General features: G+C 43.6%; 1 protein-coding gene and 1 pseudogene across 1 annotated transcript in view; both read left to right on the top strand.

The window, feature by feature from the left end:
- The window catches only part of CA8 (carbonic anhydrase 8), a 52,763-nt gene that overhangs the window by 24,199 nt on the left and 5,577 nt on the right, over positions 1-22,987 (top strand). Inside the window, exons 4-8 of the mRNA XM_066625953.1 lie at positions 6,983-7,078; positions 11,018-11,080; positions 11,815-11,863; positions 18,378-18,490; positions 22,207-22,374. Of these exons, the coding sequence (XP_066482050.1) occupies positions 6,983-7,078; positions 11,018-11,080; positions 11,815-11,863; positions 18,378-18,490; positions 22,207-22,341 (456 nt within the window). The 3' untranslated portion in view covers positions 22,342-22,374. The remainder of the gene's footprint in view (positions 1-6,982; positions 7,079-11,017; positions 11,081-11,814; positions 11,864-18,377; positions 18,491-22,206; positions 22,375-22,987) is intronic.
- On the top strand, positions 18,811-18,929 carry LOC136650856 (5S ribosomal RNA; annotated as a pseudogene).

Consider the following 22,987-nt stretch of genomic DNA (forward strand, 5'->3'; position numbering starts at 1 on the left):
TGCTGCAAATAAAGAAATGAAATAAAAACACCAGGTAGACAGTGAATGTTGTGTGTTGAAAAAAGAATGAAATGCAAAGCTGGAATCGAAATTGATGGTAATTGTTACAAGTGTGCATCATGTCCAGAGGTGTAGTAGAGAAGGACTGGAACTCCAGAATTTCTTCTACAGTAGAAACCTCTCCAACAGCTGACCTCATCAGCAGGAGCTCTGGAATGTGGCCTTTGAAACTTTTTCAAAGGACTTTTGCCAAGAAGAAGCAATCAGGCTCAACAGGAGGCAAACTGAGAAATTTGCCATATGGCATAGGCATCATCTTTCCTGAGAAAAAATATATAGCTTTTTTTCCATTAAGGCTACACTGCTATGTATATTTACTTGGGAGTAAGTGTGACTTCTGAGTGCATAGATTAGCACTGTAAAATATTGTTCATTTGGAATATTTTAAAAACCTTTCTAATATTTATAGATTTCTTTTTAAAATGTGCAGCCTACTTCAAGGGTTTAGGATGAAATGAGCTAGATTTTTAACTTCAGAGCAGAAATAAGTGGCAGGACAAAAAAGCACTCTAATAAAGAAATTTACAGTTTTTAAAAAAATGTCTTAATTTAGCATGATTATGGGGTTTGGCTAGTGGAGGTGCCATGACAAGTTCCTCTACTTTAAAATTTACTACTCCATCTCTAATGATGTCCTTCTATACAATTTCTGTACCCCGTGTAATCCTTGAACCAAAAGATTTTCCTACCCTGCTTTCAGATTAGCAGGCACTCTGTTGCAGGCCTGTGTTTTAGAGTCCTGACAGAGAGCTGTATATGACGCTCTTTAATAAATGCTACATGCGTTTGGATCCTGAATTCAAAAGTCAGGATTCAACAAATAACAGACATTCAATAAGCCTTACTCAGCAGTGTTTATCGTCAAAGCTGGAGCCTTCCAACAGTAAGTACTCATTTTGTACACATTTAGTGTATGGGCGTTGACATATTTTCCTTCAAGGTCATGCACAGTATCACATTTTTGGAGCACTCAGAATGGTCAAGTGTCCCTGGGACAATGCAATATTTTTCACAGGTAGGGTGTCTGCTAAGTATTGTACTTTCTCAGTGAAATATCATTGCAAATTGTCATCTGGGTATTCTCATTACACCGTTATGGCTGAGTTACATTTCTCTGTTGAAAGCCAGTAAAAGCTTTCTAAACTATAAATAGGATGCAGGGTGGGGTGATCAGGCAAGAAATTGCAGAGGGGCTAAGTACTCAATTCCCCCCTCCCCAACCCCCTGACATGGTTTCAGGCCATTTCACACACACAGGGTTTCAGTTTATTTGAGGGCCTTAAAAAAGATTAATCTTAGAATCAAGGAACATGATAACTGCTTAACTTTTTGGTTGTGCTTTGGTTCTGAGGTAACTTCATGGCCATCATAAATCAGAGTCTCATATTGAGCAACTTGTACACAACCTTCACTGTTTTTTCTGATATCTTCAGTTTGTTAGTGCTTGGAATGATGGATGGTTTGGTGCCTTGTAATGGTACATTCCAGGACTGTGAGACGATTTGAAAGGATGCCCGTTCAACTCACATCAGTTATTGACTTTATTTAGTAGCCCATTTCTGTGCCTGCCTCAAATTGGTGTAAAAAAATAGGTTGCAACAATATCACCCATTAATGTTAGATGACTCAAAGAGCGAGAACAATGCTTTCTCCTGCTACCCAAAGATGCAAAGATGAATGGAAAAACTTTAGGTCACAACAGGTATGCAGTTCTAAATATTAGACTGAATTTCACGGAAGCTGTGTAGCTTAGGGCGCAATCCTAACCCCTTATGTCAGTGCTTTTCAGCACTGGCATAGCGGTGCCAATGGGACGTGTGCTGCATCCTGCAGTTGGGTGTCACTCACGGAGGCCTCCTCAAAGTAAGGGAATGTTTGTTCCCTTACCTTGGAGCTGCATTGCCCTTATGTCAGTGCTGGAAAGGACTGACATAAGGGGTTAGGATTGCATCCTTAATGTACAGAACAGAGAATAAGAGGCAGTAGGATGGGATGGCCTGAGGATCTGTGGTTACATAATACAGGCAGCTAACTGAAGTTAAACTGGGCTTGGGATGATCAGGGCCTGAATGGGAAACCAACTACTTTGAGCAGAGGCATCACTGCGGTGACTTGCATCCAGTGTGGCACTTAGCTTAGGAAGCTTGTGTTCTGGACATTTGGGGGCTGATGTAATGACATAATCACATCATGCCTGACCTTCTGGGCTTTTGCATTAAATTAAATGCAAAACCTGCCTCTGTACCACCTCCATTCAGCAATCTTCAGCCCTTTCCAGACCCAGTTGCTTCGTGTTCTCACCAATGAGCAACAAAAATGTGATTGTTGGCAAGAACAGAAGGTGACTGGGCCTGGAAAGGGGCAAAGATCACTGAATGGAGGCTTGGGCAGGGTGGTAACCCAGAGAGTCACACTCGGTGCAGTGTGCACCAGCCACACCTGCATAGTGATGCCACTGACCTTGAGTTCCATGAAAGAAGGAAGGTTTGCCATAAATAATAAGCACTGAGATTTCAGAGCTGTTTGCTGAAGAACTTTCTAGTTGTACAGAAGAATGTTTTAGGACTGGGCAAGTTCCAATGGTGTTCTTCAGCTTAGTGTCTCTGTAGTTAGGACCTATGGGCTTGAGCCATAGCCAGACCTGGTGCACATTCTGCTTCTGCTTCTAATTGCAGTTTGTCTGATGCCCCACCCTACTGATTAAGAGATGGGGAACAGCAGTCCAGGAAGGGGTGTGGGACATGTGTGACTCTAATCATCTATGGACATGACTGGCCCAGACTCAAACCAACCCCATGTATATTTTGCTATTTAAACTCTAGTAGTTTTTGCATGTAAATTGAAAAACATAAAACGTGAATAATTTCTCAAGTGACCAAGACTAGGTAGGCTATTCTTTGTGGTGAATATACTAATCTCTTCCCCAAAAACAAGGAACACCCTTTTCCTACAAGACTTCATAAAGTTACTCTGAGCACTGTTTCTGGACTTCAGAAAACAGAAAGTGTCCCAGATCATTACCTCTGTGAATGTGACCCATGATGATGAAAATCATGGTGTCTCCAGCCTCTAAGAGTGTCTGATGACAACACGGTTTCTTTGAACTCTCCTATTGTCCCTTGTAGCATTGTTACAATGTTGGAAGAGAAGGTATGCTTTGACATTAAAAATATAATAGCAGTGGCCTCGGGCATTGTTTTCCTAACAGGACAGAGGGGCTGGAGCTTAACTCTTTTCAAAAAGTATCTATAGATCAGATAGCACTGAACAGACTTTTTGTTCTTTGTTTGTGCTGTATATCATGCTCACGAGGCTGCATGACTGCCCTCTAGTGGGGATTAAGAGCAGAACAATTTCCTTGCAATGAAAATCCTTTCAATTTCCTTCCTTCACTCATAAAGACTCTCTGAACATCACCAGGTTACGTCCATCCTGTTGGGAGAATGTGGGTTCATTTGTTGTTGTTGTTGTTGTTTTTTACTTTAGGAAGAGGCTGTGACTGAAATGTCAACATATGATTTGGCATTTTAATGAATCATTTAACATTAGATGAAGGCAGAATTATGCATGCTTGTAAAAGTGACAAATAACTGAAAAGAGCAAAGTCAAACAGGATAATTTGCTTCTTTATATTCCTTCAACACACAACACTTTCTGAATACCAACCTGAGTGATAAGCCCCCTGGTGTCTCATTGTATCTTGCTTAATTTGAAGATTTTTTTTTCCTTTTTAAAAATAATTTTTAATACAAAAGGAACACAGGAAAGGAATGACAATGGAAGATTTTTCACATCAGACACTTAACTAGCTGGTAGTATTTTTGAATTACGCATATAAAATTTTGAAAGCTTGGAGGTCCTTCTTGTTGTTGACCTTGTCGCATGTAGCTGATAAAGACATACCTTTGTGACATTATTGCGTAGGTTAATCTGACCACTAAAAGCTATTTTAAATTTCATAATTTAATGCCTCTGGCTGCAATCCTACTCACATTTACAGCCCAATCCTATCCTGGCTGTTGCTGCCATGGGATAGCAGTGCTGAAATGGCCACCGCTGTATCCTGTGGGGCCATTTGGAGGCAGCTGGAGGGCTCCTCGGGATAAGGGAATATCAATTTCCTTATCCTGTGTTGGGATCAGGCAGTCTCCAATGGGTCTACTTGGATCTGCACGAACTCAATCGCTGGGGCAGATTCGAGTAGCCCATGTAGGGATTTCAGATGTTGGAGGGGGAATAGCATTCCTGTTTAGCGGTGGCACCCCCACCCCCCTCCTGGGCACTAGCAGCCCTCCTGCCCACATTCTCAAAATGTTGCAGAAGGAACACTAACAAGCAGCCACTAGAAAAGACACTCTGCTGGGGTGAAGAGGGGCAGTTATTCTCCCCCTATTAAATCTAAGAGGAGCGTCACTTGAATAGGTACCTCTTTGCCCAGTTAGCAGGGGATTAATCATCCATTCATTACAGGGATTTATATCTCACTTTAGACAAAGAAGTCTCAAGGCTGCTAACAGGATTATCAGAGATACTGATGTGGCTCTTCCTTTATTGTTGCTATTCTGGCTATTGCAATTTTCATTTATTTTCTTTCACTCTTTCTTTGAAGACAATGGCTGAGTATCTGCATTTAATGTTGATCTAAAAATGCTGCAAAATGCCTCTTTAGGGTTATCTGTGCTTCAGTAACCTCCAGATTCATTACTGTAATATGTGGGAGTGGGATGTAATAGGAAGGCAGGCAGAGAGAACTATGTACGCCACCCCAAACTCCTTCACAGATGGCTCTGATAAAAATATAAATAAAATTAAATAAAATACAGTGGCAAGATTGTTGGCAGGGACTCCCTGCAGTGAATGCATCTCACTGCCGCTGAGAGATCCATATGTGTCTACTATGATTCTGGCCTTAATTGACAGTGCTAGTTTTGACCTACAACCTGAAGCCTTATACGTATGTTCTGGGACCAGGGTTTATGAAGGATCACCTTCTCCTTTATGAAACTCTTATTATTATGTTACATAACACAATCAATTTACATGGCTTTTTGTGGCTTGTGAGAGAGCAAGTCTCTACTCTAAGGAGCACACAATCTAAAAATAGACATAGGGAGACAACAGAGGTAGGAAATAATGCAGGAAGTCTTTTGTCGGGAAAGGCTAGATGGCTTCTGGAGGTTATGCCTTTTCTGCTGTGGCATCTCATTTTTAGAACACCCTTCCTACCAGGAGCAGATCCTGTGTTGGGGAGCAGTCACGAGCAATACCTTAACTCCAGAGTCCAGGTCAACCAAGTGGGTAGACCTGGACTCCCAGTTGAATTTATGGTCTCTGCGACCGAGGCTTACTGGGCAGATAGACCTGGGCTCTTGCTCGGACTAAATGCTGGGTAGATCTGGAGTCCCACTCCAACTACTCCATCAGATGAGCATGATGCGCCTGACTTTGCTCCTCATTCTGGCAAGTGCCCTTCCCCCTAGCACAACAGTTGGGGGGCCATGCACCCATGGCCTCTCCCTTGGATCTGCTCCTGCTTCCCAGAGGTCCACCTTCTACCTACACTCTTTTCTCTAAGATGCTAGATGAAGGCAATATTGTTCTCCTAGGAGTTTGGTGGTCTTTAATTGTTGTTCACTTGTTTCCACTATGCTCAATTGCACTATTTATTTTTTTTGCTGTTTGAGTTTTTTCATTATCAGACACTTCTGTGTAAAGACAGGATAAAAAAATATTTTAAACAAACACAAATTTATGGGCAGTAGGTTTACTGCCCAAACTTATCACCAGCCATTGGCACCGATGCAGCTGTGCTGGTAAGCCTGGGCTTCATCTAGTGGTGGTGGTGGGGTGTCGATCAGTCAGCCAGCAGGAGGCAAATAAAATATTTTTTACTTACTTCCCAGTAGGTTTCCTGATCATCTGTAGGTCTTTTCAGACTCACACAAGCCATTTTGCTGGCATACTTCTGAGGAGAGAAAAGTGGTGGGTTGACCTGGAAAAAATGGAATAGAATCTGGTGCGTGCTGGTGCCACTGAGATTCACCCCTTGTCCTCCCCCTTCTTGCCCTGAAACTCCTCCTGCACTCCCCTCCTCACCCACATCTCAGCTGCCAACTTACTGGCACTGGCTAAGACTTCTGGAGCCACTGCTGCGCATTACATGCTATTGCTTGTGTGCAGCAGCAGCGCAGAAACATGCAGCTGTGGCCCGGCTTTCGCACCACTGTAAAGGGCCTTGTGCTGCTGGAACATTAGTGCCAGCAGCATAATGCTCTCATAGGATTGGTGCCTTTCAGCCCAATCCAATAGTTGCCCAACACTTTTGGAACCATCATCCTGGCAGCATTAGCAGCTTTCTCGCTGTTGCGACACACTGGAGCATGAGGCCTAGCCACTGCTGAAAGTGCCCAGCAGCTGGCTCCAGGCACCAGCCAGACCTGGTAAATGTGTGCAGAGGGTGGGAGAGAGGTGGGGTCAAGGCAGAAAGGGATTGGGGTGAGCGGAATGGGAGTGGCAATGGACAGGGAGGAAGGTGGATCAAGACTGGGAAAGGGATGGGTTTGGCAGCAGTGATGTTCACTGAATCCAACTCCCTTCCTGGTCTCTGTTCCCCTAATCAGGTCCACGTGGACTTGCGCCTGCCACAGAGCTGGTGAAGGTCCAAGTAGACCCAGTGCCTGGGCATGGACTAACTCCTGGGCAAGGGAACAAATATTTCCTTTCTGTGAGGAGGCTTCTAGATGCTCAAACTCACCCACAAAATATAGCAGGTACCATGTTGGCACTACTGCATTGTTGCATGAATAGTTGCATTGCATTGGGCTGCCCATCTGCCAGGACCAGAACTTGAGAAAGAGTTTGTCAATGTGCATAGTTTTTCCTAAAACTGAACAATCTCTTTTCCTTCTCTTTCTTACTTTAGCTCCATCTAATCCACTGGAACTCCACAATGTACCACAGTATCGATGAGGCCATGGGGAAGAAGAATGGCATAGCCATTATTGCTTTATTTGTACAGGTAGCTGATCTTTTGTCATTGTTGTGACCATTTATTAAGACCAAGAGAGTTGTCTGTTGCAACTTCTCTCGTTACATTATGGCAGTGGTGGGAGAATATGGCTGTAAATTCCTTCCTTGTACAGAAATTACAGAAACAGAAGCTGGCGGCCCTAGTTCAGTTATAAGAATGTTGTACTTGTAATTCATATTCTCCTGCTAAGCAAGCAACTTTGGCATGAGTTGCTCATGTCAATTGGGTTGTTGACCCCTCACACCCAAGATGCAGCACACATCTCCATGGCGCATCTGCATTGGTGCAAGTGGCAAGGGATACAATTGGGGCATAAGCTATGGTCTCTTTCCTGTATCCTCTAGACACTGGTTCTTGTTGCCGTGGCTAGTTGGAAAGGAGGGCACGGCCTTTAGACCTCTGTGTAGAAAAACGAATTTTTGCTGCTGCAGCTTTTTTTGTAGGAATGTGAAAAGCAACACCTGCAAAAATTATCTCTTTCACAAAACGGTTACAGATAAAAGACATCAGTTCTCCTTTGCATCTGCTCACCGTTTTAAAGCACGTATTAGAAGAAGTTTGAAGCTCTGTGAAGTACTTCAGGGGTGGTGCTACGTCAATGAAAAATGGTCTCCCTTTAACCCATTTCTAGAAAAAAAGGAAGTTATTCGTGTTTGAAATTGATTTTATTTTGTCTGCCTCTACTTCATAATATGATTTTGTCTCCAAGACTCCTCTCTTCAAATGCAAAAATATATTGATCATTGTTCTGATACAGGCACAGAAGTGTTAAAAATAATGAAAGTAGCTTTCAGTTTTCTTGCTTCTGTATCCTAGCGGACTATTCTGTAATTGCTTTGGAAACTGCCCTCCAATTTCAGCAGAGTTAAACTTGGACTTACTCAGAAACTTACAGTATATAAATTTGTTAAATAAATATCTTTAGCATAGTCCCTCTCTCACCATTTCTCAACTCAGTTCAGTCAGGTTTCTTTTGAATTGCTAGGTATTTTTAAATATTAATTGAAAATGTCTTTCACACATCCTTAAACTTGATGAAGTATGATATGCCATTTGATTAATGGCTTACTGGAAGAAAACCAAATTCAGCCAATGGCTTTGATCCACCTGTAGTTGCAACCAGCAAGCTATTCGTGTAGTATAAGAGATGTTCCCAGATGTAGATGCATAATCCTCTTTGCATAAACAGATCTGTAACAGCCGCCTTGGGTGCCCTTTGGGGAGAAAGGCAGAATACAAATCTAATAAATAAATAAATAAATAAAATAACAGTAACACTTCCAACTGTGTAAAGCACTTCATAGCTATTATCTTGATGTAGCCCTTAAAACAATCTTGTAAGACTGATTTATTAATTAAAATACTTATTACTTATTAATATTAATGTTCATTATTAAAATGTTTGTACCTGCCTTTCACTTCTGAAAGAGGTGTCCAAGGTGGCTAACAACAAATATTATCACAATTCTTAAAAATACAAATGAAAACAACATTTCTAAACTTTTAGCTCCAGGACCTACTTTTTAGAATGAGAATCTGTCAGGACCCACCAGAAGTGATGTCATGACTGGAAGTGACATCATCAAACAGGAAAATTTTTTAACAATCCTAGGCTGCAATCCTACCCACACTTACCCAGGATTAAGTCGCATTTACTATCATTGTTAAAAACAAAAAACATAATAGCTTCTTAAAAGTACAGATCTGTAACATTTCCCCAAGTGCAGTCCCATACCAGTCCAATATATTAAAAATGAAATATTGAAATGAATGGGGACCCACCTGAAATTGGTTCATGACCCACGTAGTGGTTCCTGACCCACAGTTTGAGAAACATTGGTCTAAGCAATGGTACTTTATTCTCATACTGAAACCGGGGGTGAGAGGAAGGGATTTCCCTAAGGCCAGCTAGTGTATTCATGGTAAACATACAATCTGAACCAGCAAAGTTCTGATTGACCAGTAAGTACCTTGGCCAATATTATACAGCAGTTCTGCTTGGATAAACATCACATCATGGATGAGATGCATGCAAATGTACATCTGTGTTATCTCAGCAAAATGTAAGGAATACATTTCTTCTCAAAAGATCAAGAACGTTTGTCAACCACTAGAAATTAGAATTTTTCTGGCCAATCAGAATGAGGACCTTTTTGATCTGCAGCAATGTTTGCCTTTGCAGCTGTAAAACAATGGCAAATCTGTCAAAAATTTTCATTCATGGACTGCAACTGAAATACTGTACAAGCTTTTCATGAATGTTCTTCATTATATGTGAATTGCTGGATACATTTTTAAGTTGCTGTTTGTGCTTCTGTTCCATAATTGCTTGGATTTCTTTATTGTTTAAGTGGTTACTTTGGCCTGACATTTTGTTGTTATGGTTTATGGCAAAAACAAATAGCATCTGATCAAACTGAACTGAACAAATATGCACCTGCACTGGCAGTGCTTGCAGAAGGCTGCTTAACCATGCAGATCTCACTTGCTGGGTTAGGGCAGACTGGTACATTAAAGGCACATTTTAATATTGTCTTGCATTTTCAACAAATTGCTCTAAAATAACAGAGAGCTTCCAGCTGCATAGCTCTAATCTCTTGCCACCTTTGAGAATGACTTTGCACACAACAATGAAGCAGGTGGAGGGAATGTGCAGGGAATGCACATGAGAGGGTACGTGCAGGGTTTAAATGTGCAAACTGTTTTCACATCTGGTGCATAACTGTCTGCAAATTCCTTTTCATAAGATACTCTGTACGAGCATTAAGAGGGGGTACAGGAAAAGCGTGCTATGCAGTGTAAAAACAGTCTCAAACTTGGACTGGGGTCACAAGTTCACGTCCCCACTCAGGAGTGGGTGATCACTGGGTGATCTGAGGACAATTACGATCTTTTAGCCTAACCTGTGCCAGGCTTTTTTGAGGCTAAAATATATGCCCCTTGGAGCAAGGCCAACCACAAGAGTGGCAGGGCCCAATGCAGCGCATTTGCATGGGACCCCTCCCCTCCTCACAGCCTCCCACTCACAATCCAGCCATGATGATCCCTAAATGAAAGGTGCCACAAAGTGGAGCAACCTGAAAAAAATTGATGGTGATGTGATGTCACCATCACCAGCTTCCAGGAGGACCATTTCAGGTCACACAGAAGCAGGGGTGGGCAGGAGTACTGAAATGCACTCCGCTAACTACGCCTCCACCTGAGGTCCAATTTGACCAAATTGCCCTAAAGCTGGCCCTGAACTGAAGCTTGATGAGGAAAGGGCAAGTTGCAAATGTAAGGAATACTGTAATTTATTCCTCATTTCTTCTGGACTTGCAAAGCCCTAAGAACAAGAAGAACCCAAAGGATGCAAACATTGCATACACTCGTCAGAGCTGAGTAAGTGGTAGCCTTGGCCTGTTCATCACAATATTGTTCTAGGATGGCATGAACTACCTGTACAATAATTACTGAAACATTAAGGGCGCAATCCTAGCCCCTTAAGTCACTGCTTTCCAGCATTAGCATAGCGGTGCCAATGGGACATGTGCTGCATCCTGCATTTGGGTGTCACTCATGGAGGCCTCCTCAAAGTCAGGGAATGTTTGTTCCCTTACGTCAGAGCTGCATTGTCCTTATGTCGGTGCTGGAAAGGACCGACATAAGGGGTTAGAATTGTGCCCTTAGGCAAAAAGAGCGGAGTTGACTTCTTCTGAAGTCTGATATTGTGGCATATTGTTTTTATTTGCTTTAACCTTGTCCAGTTACCTTTTGGTCAACTGTTTTGTTGTGGACCAGCCTCACTTGATCCAGAAGGTCACCCACTTTGACAGAAATGAGCACACAACTGGCTTCACTTGTTGATGACTTTGTTGTTTCAAAGGTTTTTTTGGTGGGAAAACACATAGTGTTACATGCAAATCTTTATTACACATTGTATTTCAGATTGGAAAGGAGCATTCAGGTCTAAAAGCTGTGACTGAAATTCTACAAGACATCCAGTACAAGGTAAAACAGTAGTCGAGGAAAGAAGAAAGAGCTGTTTCATTAACAGACTGATGGATGTAGGTTCAGGTACTTAACAGTAGTTGGATTTAAGGGGAAATATAAAACATGTAAGTGTGCAAATGCATATAAAGGCGAAAATGTACCAATATTTTTAAAAGGAGAGCACAGTTGTTATCATGGCGAGAAATGGAGAATGTTACTACATTTTATTGCATTCTCACTTGGTAAAAGTTACATTTATTAATGCCAAATATTGGCATTAATATTTGGCCAATAACAGAGTTGGAGTGTTGTCGCTAGACTTTACTTGTGAGCATTCCAGGATATTGAGGTCTTAAAAGATCTGGAAGCGATGCTGTTCCTTCCAGTCCAACTGTTTGGAGGGTGCCCGTGATTCTATGGTGAAGGAAAAGCACTTTTACCTTTTCTGAGGCCTTTCAATTGTTCTCTGCTATTCCACACTCTTATTCATGTTTACTCAGAATTAAGTTTAAAGGGCTCCTCCTTTCCTCTGGTAAGTTTGTTTAGTTACCAAAGCAAATGCAGGAATGATTTCTGGGATATTAGCATCATTAGATAAAATGATGTATCATTTTGGTAACTTTCAGTGTTTGGGTTTTTTTTGCCTGCTCCTTCTCAAAAGTGTGGCATGTCCTTTTGCTATTCCTATGAAATATGAACATTAGCTTTCTCTGAAGAACTAGAGACAAGACTGATTTCTGTTACTTTTTCAGGGGAAGTCTAAGACAATACCCTGTTTCAATCCCATCACTTTATTACCAGGTGAGTGTTCTTTCAGGCTTCAAAACTTTACTGGAAAAAGTAGATGCACAATTAATTTTCTTTCCATTTTTAGGCCACCTGTATGCCTTCTGCCACCCTAAATGCTTTGACAGCCATTCATTCTGGAGAATAGTTTTCATTTAACTAGAGTGCCAACAAAGATAGCTTTGAACATGATAGCTTTGAACATGAACATTTAACCAGCTCTGATGATGAATGGTGTCTGTCAGCACAGTACCAGCCATTTGAGTACTAGGTAACATCTGTGTTCTTCTCAGTGATGAGTCACAGTTCTCAAAATAGCCATCTCTGCATTGCGTCAAAGTGTAATTCAAACCAAATTCAGGCGACTGGCATGTCCCCTGGCAGTTATAGTTGGTACAGATGCTTTTTTGTACAGTGTTTTAGAATCTTTGTCTGGTCTATCTAGACTGGAGGTGGGTGGCTATTCTCATCTTATAGATGAACATATGAGATTGTCTTAACTGAAAAGGGATCGAAGAACTACATTGACTTGATTCCCACATATTTAGTAGACAACTGTGTATATATTGAATAATAGTGGTTTATGGCTGGTATAGCATAGTGGCTAACGGTGCAATCCTGTTGAGTTGTAACACCAGTGCAATGGCTGCTGTGCTGGCGCTGGGTGTCGTAAAAGCATTGCAGAGCACTTTTGACACCTAGAGAGTAAGCAGTGCCAGTGGGAAGGCTTGTGCCACCCTGAAGATGCTGAATCCTGACCTATGGCTCCTGGAGCAGGTAAGAGCTGCTCTGTGAGGTGCACAGCTGTGGAGAGGGTGGAACAAGACAGGGAGGGGTTGGAATGGAGGGGGGTGAAATGGAGGTTGAATCAAATGTGGGAGGGGGTCGATGTAAGATGCCTTTCCTTCTGGGCCTGAAAGCCCTACACAGAGTTTCTCAGACTCGTGCCTGCAATTTTGTTAGTGCAGACCTGAGTAGCCCCACTGAAGTTGCACCCTGAGGAAACCTCCAGCCTGCACAATCCCAGTGCTGGATACAGCATGGGCCCGGCTGCAGTCCTATACACACTTTCCTAGGAGTAAGTCCCATTGAACACAATAGGACTTCTTTCTAAGTAGACATGCATGGAATTATGCTGTAAGCTACAAATCAGAACTTCCCTTGTTTGGATATCTCTACCATGAATGGAGAACACGACCTTAGGCAGTGGCACCACTAGGGTTTGTGTCACCTGGTGCAGGAGGCGAGCATGTCACTCCCATGATGGACCTCCTCCCGTGCAGTGGGCAGGGCAATGACCCAGGGTGGTGGGCGTGGTGATACACTATTGCCCCGCCCTGCTGATTTTTGGCTATACCTTTTGATAGAACACAGATATTTCAAAGTTGTTTCTTTTCATTGCATTATGCTGTAAATTACACATTGAATGGTATATAACGCGATGGTATTATTTCTACAAATTGCAATTTTAGCTATTTTGGTCACTAGTGGTGTCGGCCCTTTACGAACACCTTATTGGTTCCATGCTGTGTCATATTAACATCTCATTGGCTCTTCAAACAATCAGTCTCATTGGTCCGCTTTGAATTAAGGAAATGTACTTTTGGCCCAAATCCTAAGCAACTTTCCAGCTCTGACATAGCTGTGCCAATGGGGAATGTGCTGGATCCTGCAGTTGGGGGGAGGGAGGGAGCCAGAGACCTCCTCAAGGTAAGGGAATCTTTGTTCCCTTATCTTGGAGCCACACTGCCCTTAGGTCGGTGCTGGAAAGTTGGTTAGGAAAGTTGGTTAGGAAAGTTGGTTAGGAAAGTTGGTTGTGCCCTTTGTTACATAAGACAGTTGCATTTTTGTTTTCTAGATTTTTTGACTATAACTTTTGATAGAATAGAGATATTTCACTCTGGTTTTTTCTTTACATTTTGCTGTAAATTACACATTGAATGGTATATAACATGAAGGTATTATTCCTACAAACCACGATTTTAGCCATTTTGGTCACTATTGTGCGTCACTCCCCTTGTGCATGTCATCTGATGCCGCCCGCACCTCCCTAGTGACACCACTGCCTTAGACAAGTCAAAAGAACAGGTAGGATGATGGTAGTATAATTAGTGTGAAGCACTTTGAATGCTAGAGAACAATACAGATGTTAAGTATTATTTTAAATATAATAATTACATAATTGTATGAAACAAAGAGGCAGGTCCAGTAAAAACCAACAGGTCAACATGCTCACAGAATGTTTTCCATACATGAGGTGTGGATTTAAGAATACATTTCCATCTGTCAATCATTCATTTCAATGGGACATGTATGTGATAATTTCCTGGTGGTTATACATAGCATAAAAAAGACCCTTATAAGAACAGCCCCGCTGGATCAGGCCATGGGCCCATCTAGTCCAGCTTCCTGTATCTCACAGTGGCCCACCAAATGCCCCAGGGAGCACATAAGACAGCAAGAGACCTGCATCCTGGTGCCCTCCCTTGCACCTGGCATTCTGACATAGCCCATTTCTAAAATCAGGAGGATGCACATACACATCATGGCTTGTAACCCTTAAACTCATTGGAACTTACTCCCAAGGGTATAGCTGAGGAGCAGCAGATCTCTAAGGCTACTCCTACAGCAGGAGCTGTAACATGTCCCTTTAGGGAGAAGGGCGGGATATAAATAAAGTTTATTATTATTTATTATGTGACATCATCATCTGGAACACTCAAGTACTGCCTTTGAAACTTTTTTTCAAAAGGACCTTAGGTAAGAAGAAACACCAGACTCAGCAAGAGGTAAATTGAGAAATATGCCTGGAGGCATGTGTTAATGTCTAGGCCAGTGATTCCCAAACTGGTGGGTCACAACCCACCAGCCAGGGAAGCACTTAGTTCTAGCCCCTTAAGGCAGGGGAATTGCAGCAATGTGATCCCCAGGATTGCGCTGCTGCTGGGGGGAAAAAAGAGGGGGAGGGGTTCCTGTCTCATCTGAAACCAGCAACAGGGTGCAGGGGGTGTGAGGAGTCCCATGGACAACTCTGCAGGACTCCCTAAGCTTGGAAAATTTTTAAAAAATGCGATTGGAAGCCACTTCCTGTTTCTGATTATGAAACCAGAAGTGGCTTCAGCTTATTTTTTTTTAATTTCCAGGCTTGGAGAGCCCTGTGGAGGTATCTGCAGGGCTCATCGCACTCCCAGACCCTATTGCTGGCTTTACATGAAAGCCACGAACTCCCCCTTCTTTCCCCAGCAGCAGCACAATCCTGGGATAATGTTGCTGCAATCCCCCTGCTTCCACAAGCACTCAGTTTCTATACATTTGTTTAACAGCTATTGTAACCCACTCCAAGTGTTTGAAATGTCATGAGTTAGATCTTTAAGGATGCAATCCTAACCATTGGCACAGCTGTGTCAGTGCTAGAAAGTTGGTTAGGATTTGGGCCTAAGGGCACAATCCTATCCTGCACTGGAACAGGAAAGCCAGGAGGCTTGCGCTGTATCCAGCGCAGGCTAGTGGCCAGAAGCAGCTCAGCCAGACGTAAGGGGAAACATTTCCCCTTACCTCTGGGTAAGGGCCACTGGCCCCTATGGGTCTTCTCAGACTTGCACCACCTCTTGAGGTGGTACACGTCTGAGGACAGCAGAGCAGCTTGAAACCGCTCCGTTCTCCCTGGAAATGGGGGTTGGGATCCGGCATAACTGCCAGATCCCAGCCCCGCCTCTCACTACCTGCCCGCCCGTCCTGGAGCCACCTATCGCCCGCCCTCCTCCCGCCCAGGAACACCTCACTCCTGCCTCCTCCCTGCCTCCTTGACACCTACATTTCCCCCTGACACAAGACTCAGTGGGGAAGCCATCATGGAGGCTGGGTTCAGCCTCTGTGTATTGGCGCATCTCCTTGCGCCGACGCAGCTTCCTCCTGAGGAGGCGCAAACGTGCCTTATGGCACGTTTGCAACCCTCCTGGGCCAGTGCAAGGGACTTGCGCCAGTTCAAACCCAGGTTAGGATTCCGCCCTTAGTGTAATAAGTTTCAAAGTGGAAATAAGTGACAGAAGATAGCACTCTACTGCAGCGGTTTTCAAACTCTCCAGGAACTCTAAGTTTTTGTGGGGAGGGGGAGGCAGCAGTAGTGGGGAGAAGGCAGCGGTGTGATCCCCAGGATTGCGCCGCTGCCGCCTCCCTGCCTCCTTGCTGCCCCCGCCCCTTAGGGGGGCAGAGGCCAGGGCCCACAGGCTGGGACATCATGATGCCCCAGTCTGAAAAGCCCTGCTCTAATGGATAAATTTAATATTGATTTTATTTGTTTGTTCTAAACTTAATGGGACATGGCTACAGTATGGGGGTGTGTAATGACAAGCTCCTGCAGTTGAAAATTTATCCCTACACCGCTGCTTATTTCCTAGTAATTTTGCTTTCTAAAGTCAATTTCTGCTTTCTAAAGTAAGGTCTTGAAAAGGTCTTGAGACTTTCATCTGGTTTCTTTGTGTTGTTGCTTGTGAACTATCACCAGTTCTTATCCATTATACTTAAGTTTGTCACTGACCACTTTAATTTTCTACTGACACTCTTGGTTTCAGGTACATTTATTTGTTTCTCTGCATCCATGTGTAAATGTACATGGAAACACACCTGCGTGCCATACTGCATCTGAAAACTGATACATCTGGTGAAGTGGACTGTAGCCCATGAAAGCTTATGCTGAAATACATTTGTTAAAGTTTGAGGTGCCACAAGCTGCCTTGTTTTGCTCTTACCTCGCACCTTTGTGATTAATAGATAGCAGTCAGATGCTTGGATTATGCAAGAGACAAACAATTGTCCTAGGACAGGTGTAGGCAACCTTAAACACTCAAAGAGCCATTTGGACCCGTTTTCCAGAGAAAAGAAAACGTCCGGAGCCACAAAACACTTTTGACATCTAAACCCCCCCCCACACTCACGCTTACCCACACCCACCCTTTCACACACACACCCCACACTCACTCACACACACTCAGACGTACCCACCCCCCCACACACCCCACACACTCCTTCTCCCCCCCCGTGCAATGAGCGGGCTGAGCCATGGCAAGGGGAGGGCACGAACAAAGGGGCAGGGAGAGCCTGCAGGCGGAGACACCCTCCCCAAGCCCGCGTTTCCGCTGCAAGCCAAATGCACCAGCAGGCAGCAGTGTGTCGTGCAATGTGGTGGGAAAGAAACGCCCCGTGGCAGGCACTGGTGGGCAGCCTGGAAGCTCCATGTTGCGCCCCCCTCCAGCACTGCAGCCCCCAGAGAGCAACCCCCTTGCAGCGCAGGCTGCGTGCCCTGGTACAGCTGCGCAGGGAGCGAGCCAGCTCTCTGCGCCTCCCCCGCCGCCTGCAGGGAGAGGCTCTCCACTGGTGCCAAACTTCCCAAGTGGGCAGCGCGCGCCTCACCTTGCTCCTGGGGGTCTCCAGGGTCGCGCGCTCTCCTTGCCCAGCTGGGGGACCGGCAGCTTCCCGCGCGCCCCTTCCTTGCAGGCTGCAGCTCAAACCAACCACCCAGAGGCGTTGAGGTGTGCGATGTGGGCACTGGAAGAGGGGAGTGCGGCAGTGCTTGGGACGCCCCTGTGCATCTTTGTGCATGGAGCAGCTTCTTGGCAACCAACCCGGCCGGCTTGTGGGTCCTCCTTTCCGTTGGAGCTGGGGGGTGAGGCTGGGGGGCAAGGGCAGACGGGGGACTGCATAATTAGTTTAGCAAAGGGGGTGACAGAGAGGCGTTCTGTCACCCCCTTCGCCACTTTCACCCGGACTCTGGAGCCGCAGCAGATGGCTGAAAGAGCCGCATGCGGCTCCGGAGCAGCGGGTTGCCGACCCCAGACCTAGGAGAAACCAAAAGGAAGATAATCTGGGAAAGGAAGTCTCTTCTTACCACAACAGATTCTTGAGGCCATCACACTATGCTCACACTAATGCATACATTCAGCCCCCCCCCCCCCCCCAAAAGCAGCTTGCAGATGCAGCTCCTGTTTGCTGAATCATGTTTGTGCTCACACGTTCCCAGGCAGGAGGCTATAACCTGATAATGGAAGACTCCCTGCACAGTGCTGCCACATAGTGGTGGCACAGTTGGGTCCCTGATCTCCTTTGTCGTGCTCAGTTTGTACAGTGGATTCCCACAACCAGCCTGGAGCTGTAGGATTCTCTCATACGAAAGGAGACCCTTGCACAGGGAGAAATGTATGTTGGGAAGAATCATGCTGTAAGTTCATGTCCCATGCGAAAGGATCTTGCAACTTTGATCAAACACTTATCTAGGTGAACAATTCAGATGCTGCTGGGCAGTCGTCTTGATGTCAGTACACCAGCCTGCCCAATTCTCTTTCAGATCTGGGAACTGGGATCTGGTTTGGAGAGGAGGTATCTCCAGAAAAGACTACAGCAGCTTTAGCATGGGCTGCACCTGGTGCAGTGCTGGACTGAAGATTGGAATAATACTCTCAATTTAAAGAATAAAAATAGATAGCTATGATTCCTTAATTGCTATTTTCAAACTAAGCTGTCCTTTCAATTTCAGACCCGCTGCTACGAGATTATTGGGTGTACGAAGGCTCCCTCACAGTTCCACCCTGCAGCGAAAGTGTTATGTGGATATTATTTAGATATCCTTTGACTGTTTCCCAACTTCAGGTAATGGTTGTACTTATAATGACCTTAGACTATAAGTCTCAGTGAAATGTTATAGCGTGCAAATATATAGCAGGGCATTATACCTGCATCATCTTGAAGATCTACTTAGATCAGTCATTACATGGCTTTTAAAATAAAGGTTAAACCTTCTGTGTCACTGGAAGCAATCAAAAGGTCAAAAATGAAAAAAAGCATTGTTACCATTTATCTGATGCATTAAAAAAATCTTATTCACCAAAGCAAAGAAGTGGGGGAAAAAAAGAAAATCTTAGAACAAAACTGAATTCAGTGCTTTGTCATTGTGTACCTTCACATAATCACTCGACAGAACTATTACCCTGCACATGCCTGATCTCGTCTGATCTCAGAAGCTAAGCAGGGTCAGCCCTGGTTAGTACTTGGATGGGAGACCGCTTGGGAATACCAGGTGCTTTAGGCTTATACCATAGTCTTTCGAGACTGAAGGTTGCCAACCAACCAACATAATCACTGATACATATTGTTTGAACACAAAACACAAAGCAACTCATAGCCCAATTCTATCAAATACTCTCCTGTTGAAGCAAACTGAACGCTTTCCACATGTGCTGCCTCCGATGCATCCTCGGCATCACCTGGCAGGACAAAGTTCCAAACAACACAGTCCTGGAACAAACTAGAATCCCTAGCGTGTATGCACTGCTGAAACAGAGACGCCTGCATTGGCTCGGTCATGTCGTGAGAATGGATGATGGCCGGATCCCAAAGGATCTCCTCTATGGAGAACTCGTGCAAGGAAAGCGCCCTACAGGTAGACCAGAGCTGCAATACAAGGACATCTGCAAGAGGGATCTGAAGGCCTTAGGAATGGACCTCAACAGGTGGGAAACCCTGGTCTCTGAGCGGCCCGCTTGGGGGCATGCTGTGCAGCATGGCCTTTCCCAGTTTGAAGAGACACTTGGCCAACAGTCTGAGGCTAAGAGGCAAAGAAGGAAGGCCCATAGCCAGGGAGACAGACCAGGGACAGACTGCACTTGCTCCCGGTGTGGAAGGGATTGTCACTCCCGAATTGGCCTTTTCAGCCACACTAGACGCTGTTCCAGAACCACCTTTCAGAGCACGATACCACAGTCTTTCGAGACTGAAGGTTGCCAACTACTACTAACTACTAGAAGCAGCCACCCCACCAGTGTGTGTGCTGCATCTTGTGGGCAAAGGGCAGCCCCGGAGGTCTCTCCTGGGTAAGAAACATCTGCTCTCTTGTCCAGAGGTAAATCTCTGTTACCTGCATAGGTCTGCTTGGACCTGCACCAGAAATTTAGCTGGCCCAAGTCTGAGTGGAGCCAAGAAGGCTGATCAAGACTGGAAGGGGGATAGGAGATTGGCTGCATCACTGCCACTGATACCATCCCCTTCCGGACCGCAACCTGCCCTTCTCCCCACTCCATCTGAGACACAGAAGCTAGTTATATTTTTTGGCTCACACTGTTCAATAACAGTCATTGTCACTTCTAGAATTGACTTAAGTTAGAAAATGACTTTGTTGTACAGATTTGGGTAGAGTTCCTACCTCACAGAGTTGTTGTGAGAACAAAAGCAGGGCAGCAACTGTGCACCGCCCTGAGCTCTTTGGAGGAAGGGCAGTATAAAAATGTTAAAAATAAATAAATAGAAGACAAGCTCCCTGGAGATGTTGTATTGTTCCTAAATGAGCAACATCTCATGGGCTTTTATAGTCATTGGGAGTTGTTCTACCAAAATGTACAGAGTAACGAATGGAAAGTGCTTCCATTTAAATGATATGGTGACTTTTCCATATTTAAAATTTTACAAAAAAATATTTTTGTGGGGTATCTTTGCAACCCTTATTGAGGTGTATTTATTAGATGTTCTTCAAGCACTACTTGGAAATATTGGTATTTTGAGTGAACCATTCTTTTCTTCTCATTTGTTTGCTTTATCTCCCTGAGACTCCAGAGATGGAAAGCTTTGAAGTCTGTTGAAGAAATCACTTATTTGTAAACCACAATGACATTAAGCTATTGGGGTGCAATTTCATCAATTTTTGTATGCAGAATGTCACTTATATATAAGGCATTCACACTCCTATTCATGCGCACCTTCTCAGGAATCTTCAGCAGCTAATGTATTTATTTTTGAGTTCCAGTGAAGTAGATATAAAATCAGTGAACAAGAAAGCTTCACAATCTGAAGTACTCCTTTTGAAACATCTTCAAATACTTCTCAGATCTCTCTTGCTCTCATCTTTTCAATGCAAACTGCTTCATTCTGCCTTTCAATGCTGAAATGGGAGAGTAAAGATTTCAAAAACACAACTCTGAGGAACAAAGATCTAAGCAATACAGTATTTCCATCTATTTCAGTGTAACTGTAGACATGTCTGCAAAAAAGTAAGCTTTACTGAGTTCAGTGACTCTTACTTTCAGTTAAGTGTGCATAGGATTGCAGCCTTCATACTATAAAGAAACATACCGAAATAAGTTCATTCTGACTACTTCAGTGTGTGTAGCAACTGCAATGGTGGTTATCTTGTGGAATTGGAAGATTAGTTCACACAAGTTGTTATAATTCCAACGATTAAAGTCCATTTTGATGCGACAGCCCATAGAAAATATGGCTGGCCATTTGTCAGGCATACTGTAGTCACCTGTGCTGAGTGGGGGGAGGGGGGGTTGGACCAGATGACCTAGAAGGTCCTTTTCAACTCTACTATTCTATTATTTTATGATTCTATGAAATATCTTGAGTTAAATCTGCTGACATACATGCTTTTTGCTGCACCATACCCCATGCTTTATCTCTGATTATCTTTTCTATGTGGAATGCTATTTTTGATCAGGTGAAGGGGAAAATGCAGAATTTTTTTTAAAGCTTGAACCAGTGAAAATAATTTCATTATTATATCGGAAGATATGTTATTTACCTGTGAACCTTATAAAGAGAATTTGGGTTTTCATTTTAAGGTGCTTTGGATTCTATCTTGTATGAAAAGCCTGTATCATCCCTGCTGGGAGAGAATATACTGTAATGGGCATAGTGGTTCCACCGATCCGTGTATAATGCTGGATCCGCGTATAATGCACCGATCCACAGATGCTGGTTCTGTGAATACAGGGGGTTGCCTGTACATGATTTCTAAATTTCTCAGCGATTGTGTGAATCACAAAGAGGATAGCTCTGTTCTGTAGCAGCGAAGAAAGAAGGGGATTTCTTCCCTTCTTTTGGGGAAAGCGATTTGTCTGAGAGATTTGCATGAGTGGATCACTCTTTTTGCTGCTGTGAACAGTATTCTACTCATACATACTTTTTATGAATGGTTTATTGTACAGTACATTTTTATTGTACTATGATAGTCTTGATTTTCACGACTTTTTGTGGGTTTGTATGCTGTGAGCACAGGAAAAATGGCCTATAAACCATATAAATAAAATGAATGAAAAGAACAAAAGAACAGCCCTGCTGGATCAAACCAATAGTATGTCTAGTCTAGAATCCTGTTTCCTGCAGTGGCCATCCAGGTGTTCCTGGGAAGCTCACAAGCATGAGATAAAAGCAAAAGCTGTCTCCCAGTTCTGCTTCCCAGCAAGTGGTATAAAAAGACATATTGCCATTAAATTGGAGGTAACATGACAAAGTTTTCCTTATAGTGACAACTGCGACTGAAGTATAAATTAATATATAATTTTATGTACTCATATGTTTCCTTGTTTTCTCAGATAGAAGAATTTCGAAGACTGAGAACTCATGTTAAAGGGGCAGAACTCCTAGAGGGCTGTGATGGGATATTAGGCGATAACTTCAGGCCAACCCAGCCACTTAGTGACAGAGTCATAAGAGCTGCCTTCCAGTAGCAGAGACAAATAGCAACAAGGAGAACAATAGAGGTAAGTAAAACAACCACCATTGCAGCCAGTGGCATAAGATAGAGAGAAATTCTGGATGAACCTTGGTACATTTGCACAAAAAAATATGGATGCAGTAGTTTGTCTTGGAAGAGAAAGCACAGGAAATATACTGTATACTGTAATGGGCATGGTGGTTCCATGGTATTTTAGGATTGGTGGTATTTTAATTAAAAAAAATTGTGTATGTGTGGACTTCTTAGCAATGAAGGAGTAATAGTGGAAAAGTAACCAGCCTAAGAAGTAGAGGGCTTAACAACTACAATGTATTAATTAAAAAGGGAATTCAAGTTGAAAATATTGACAGGTTGATCTCCCAAGATCCCTTCGCTTAAGCTGGTTCTTTCAGTACCTGAGTCAAACGGGAGGAAATCTGTAGTCTGGTTATTCTGAATCTGAAATCTGGTTATTTAAAAAGCAGTTCAGTCCTCCCTCCACCCCAATTGCACTGGGTGCTGGGAGAGAAGGCTTCACCCCTTGCCTCTCCCATTGTTTTGTAGTTTTAAGTGCATGGAAGGAATGTAAGAGGGAATGTTAGCGGATGTAGTTTTTCATACTAAAACACTCTTTTCTACACAGCTGTTAATAGGGGAAA

The sequence above is a fragment of the Tiliqua scincoides genome, chromosome 4 (genome assembly GCF_035046505.1).
Source record: "Tiliqua scincoides isolate rTilSci1 chromosome 4, rTilSci1.hap2, whole genome shotgun sequence".
Taxonomy (NCBI): domain Eukaryota; kingdom Metazoa; phylum Chordata; class Lepidosauria; order Squamata; family Scincidae; genus Tiliqua; species Tiliqua scincoides.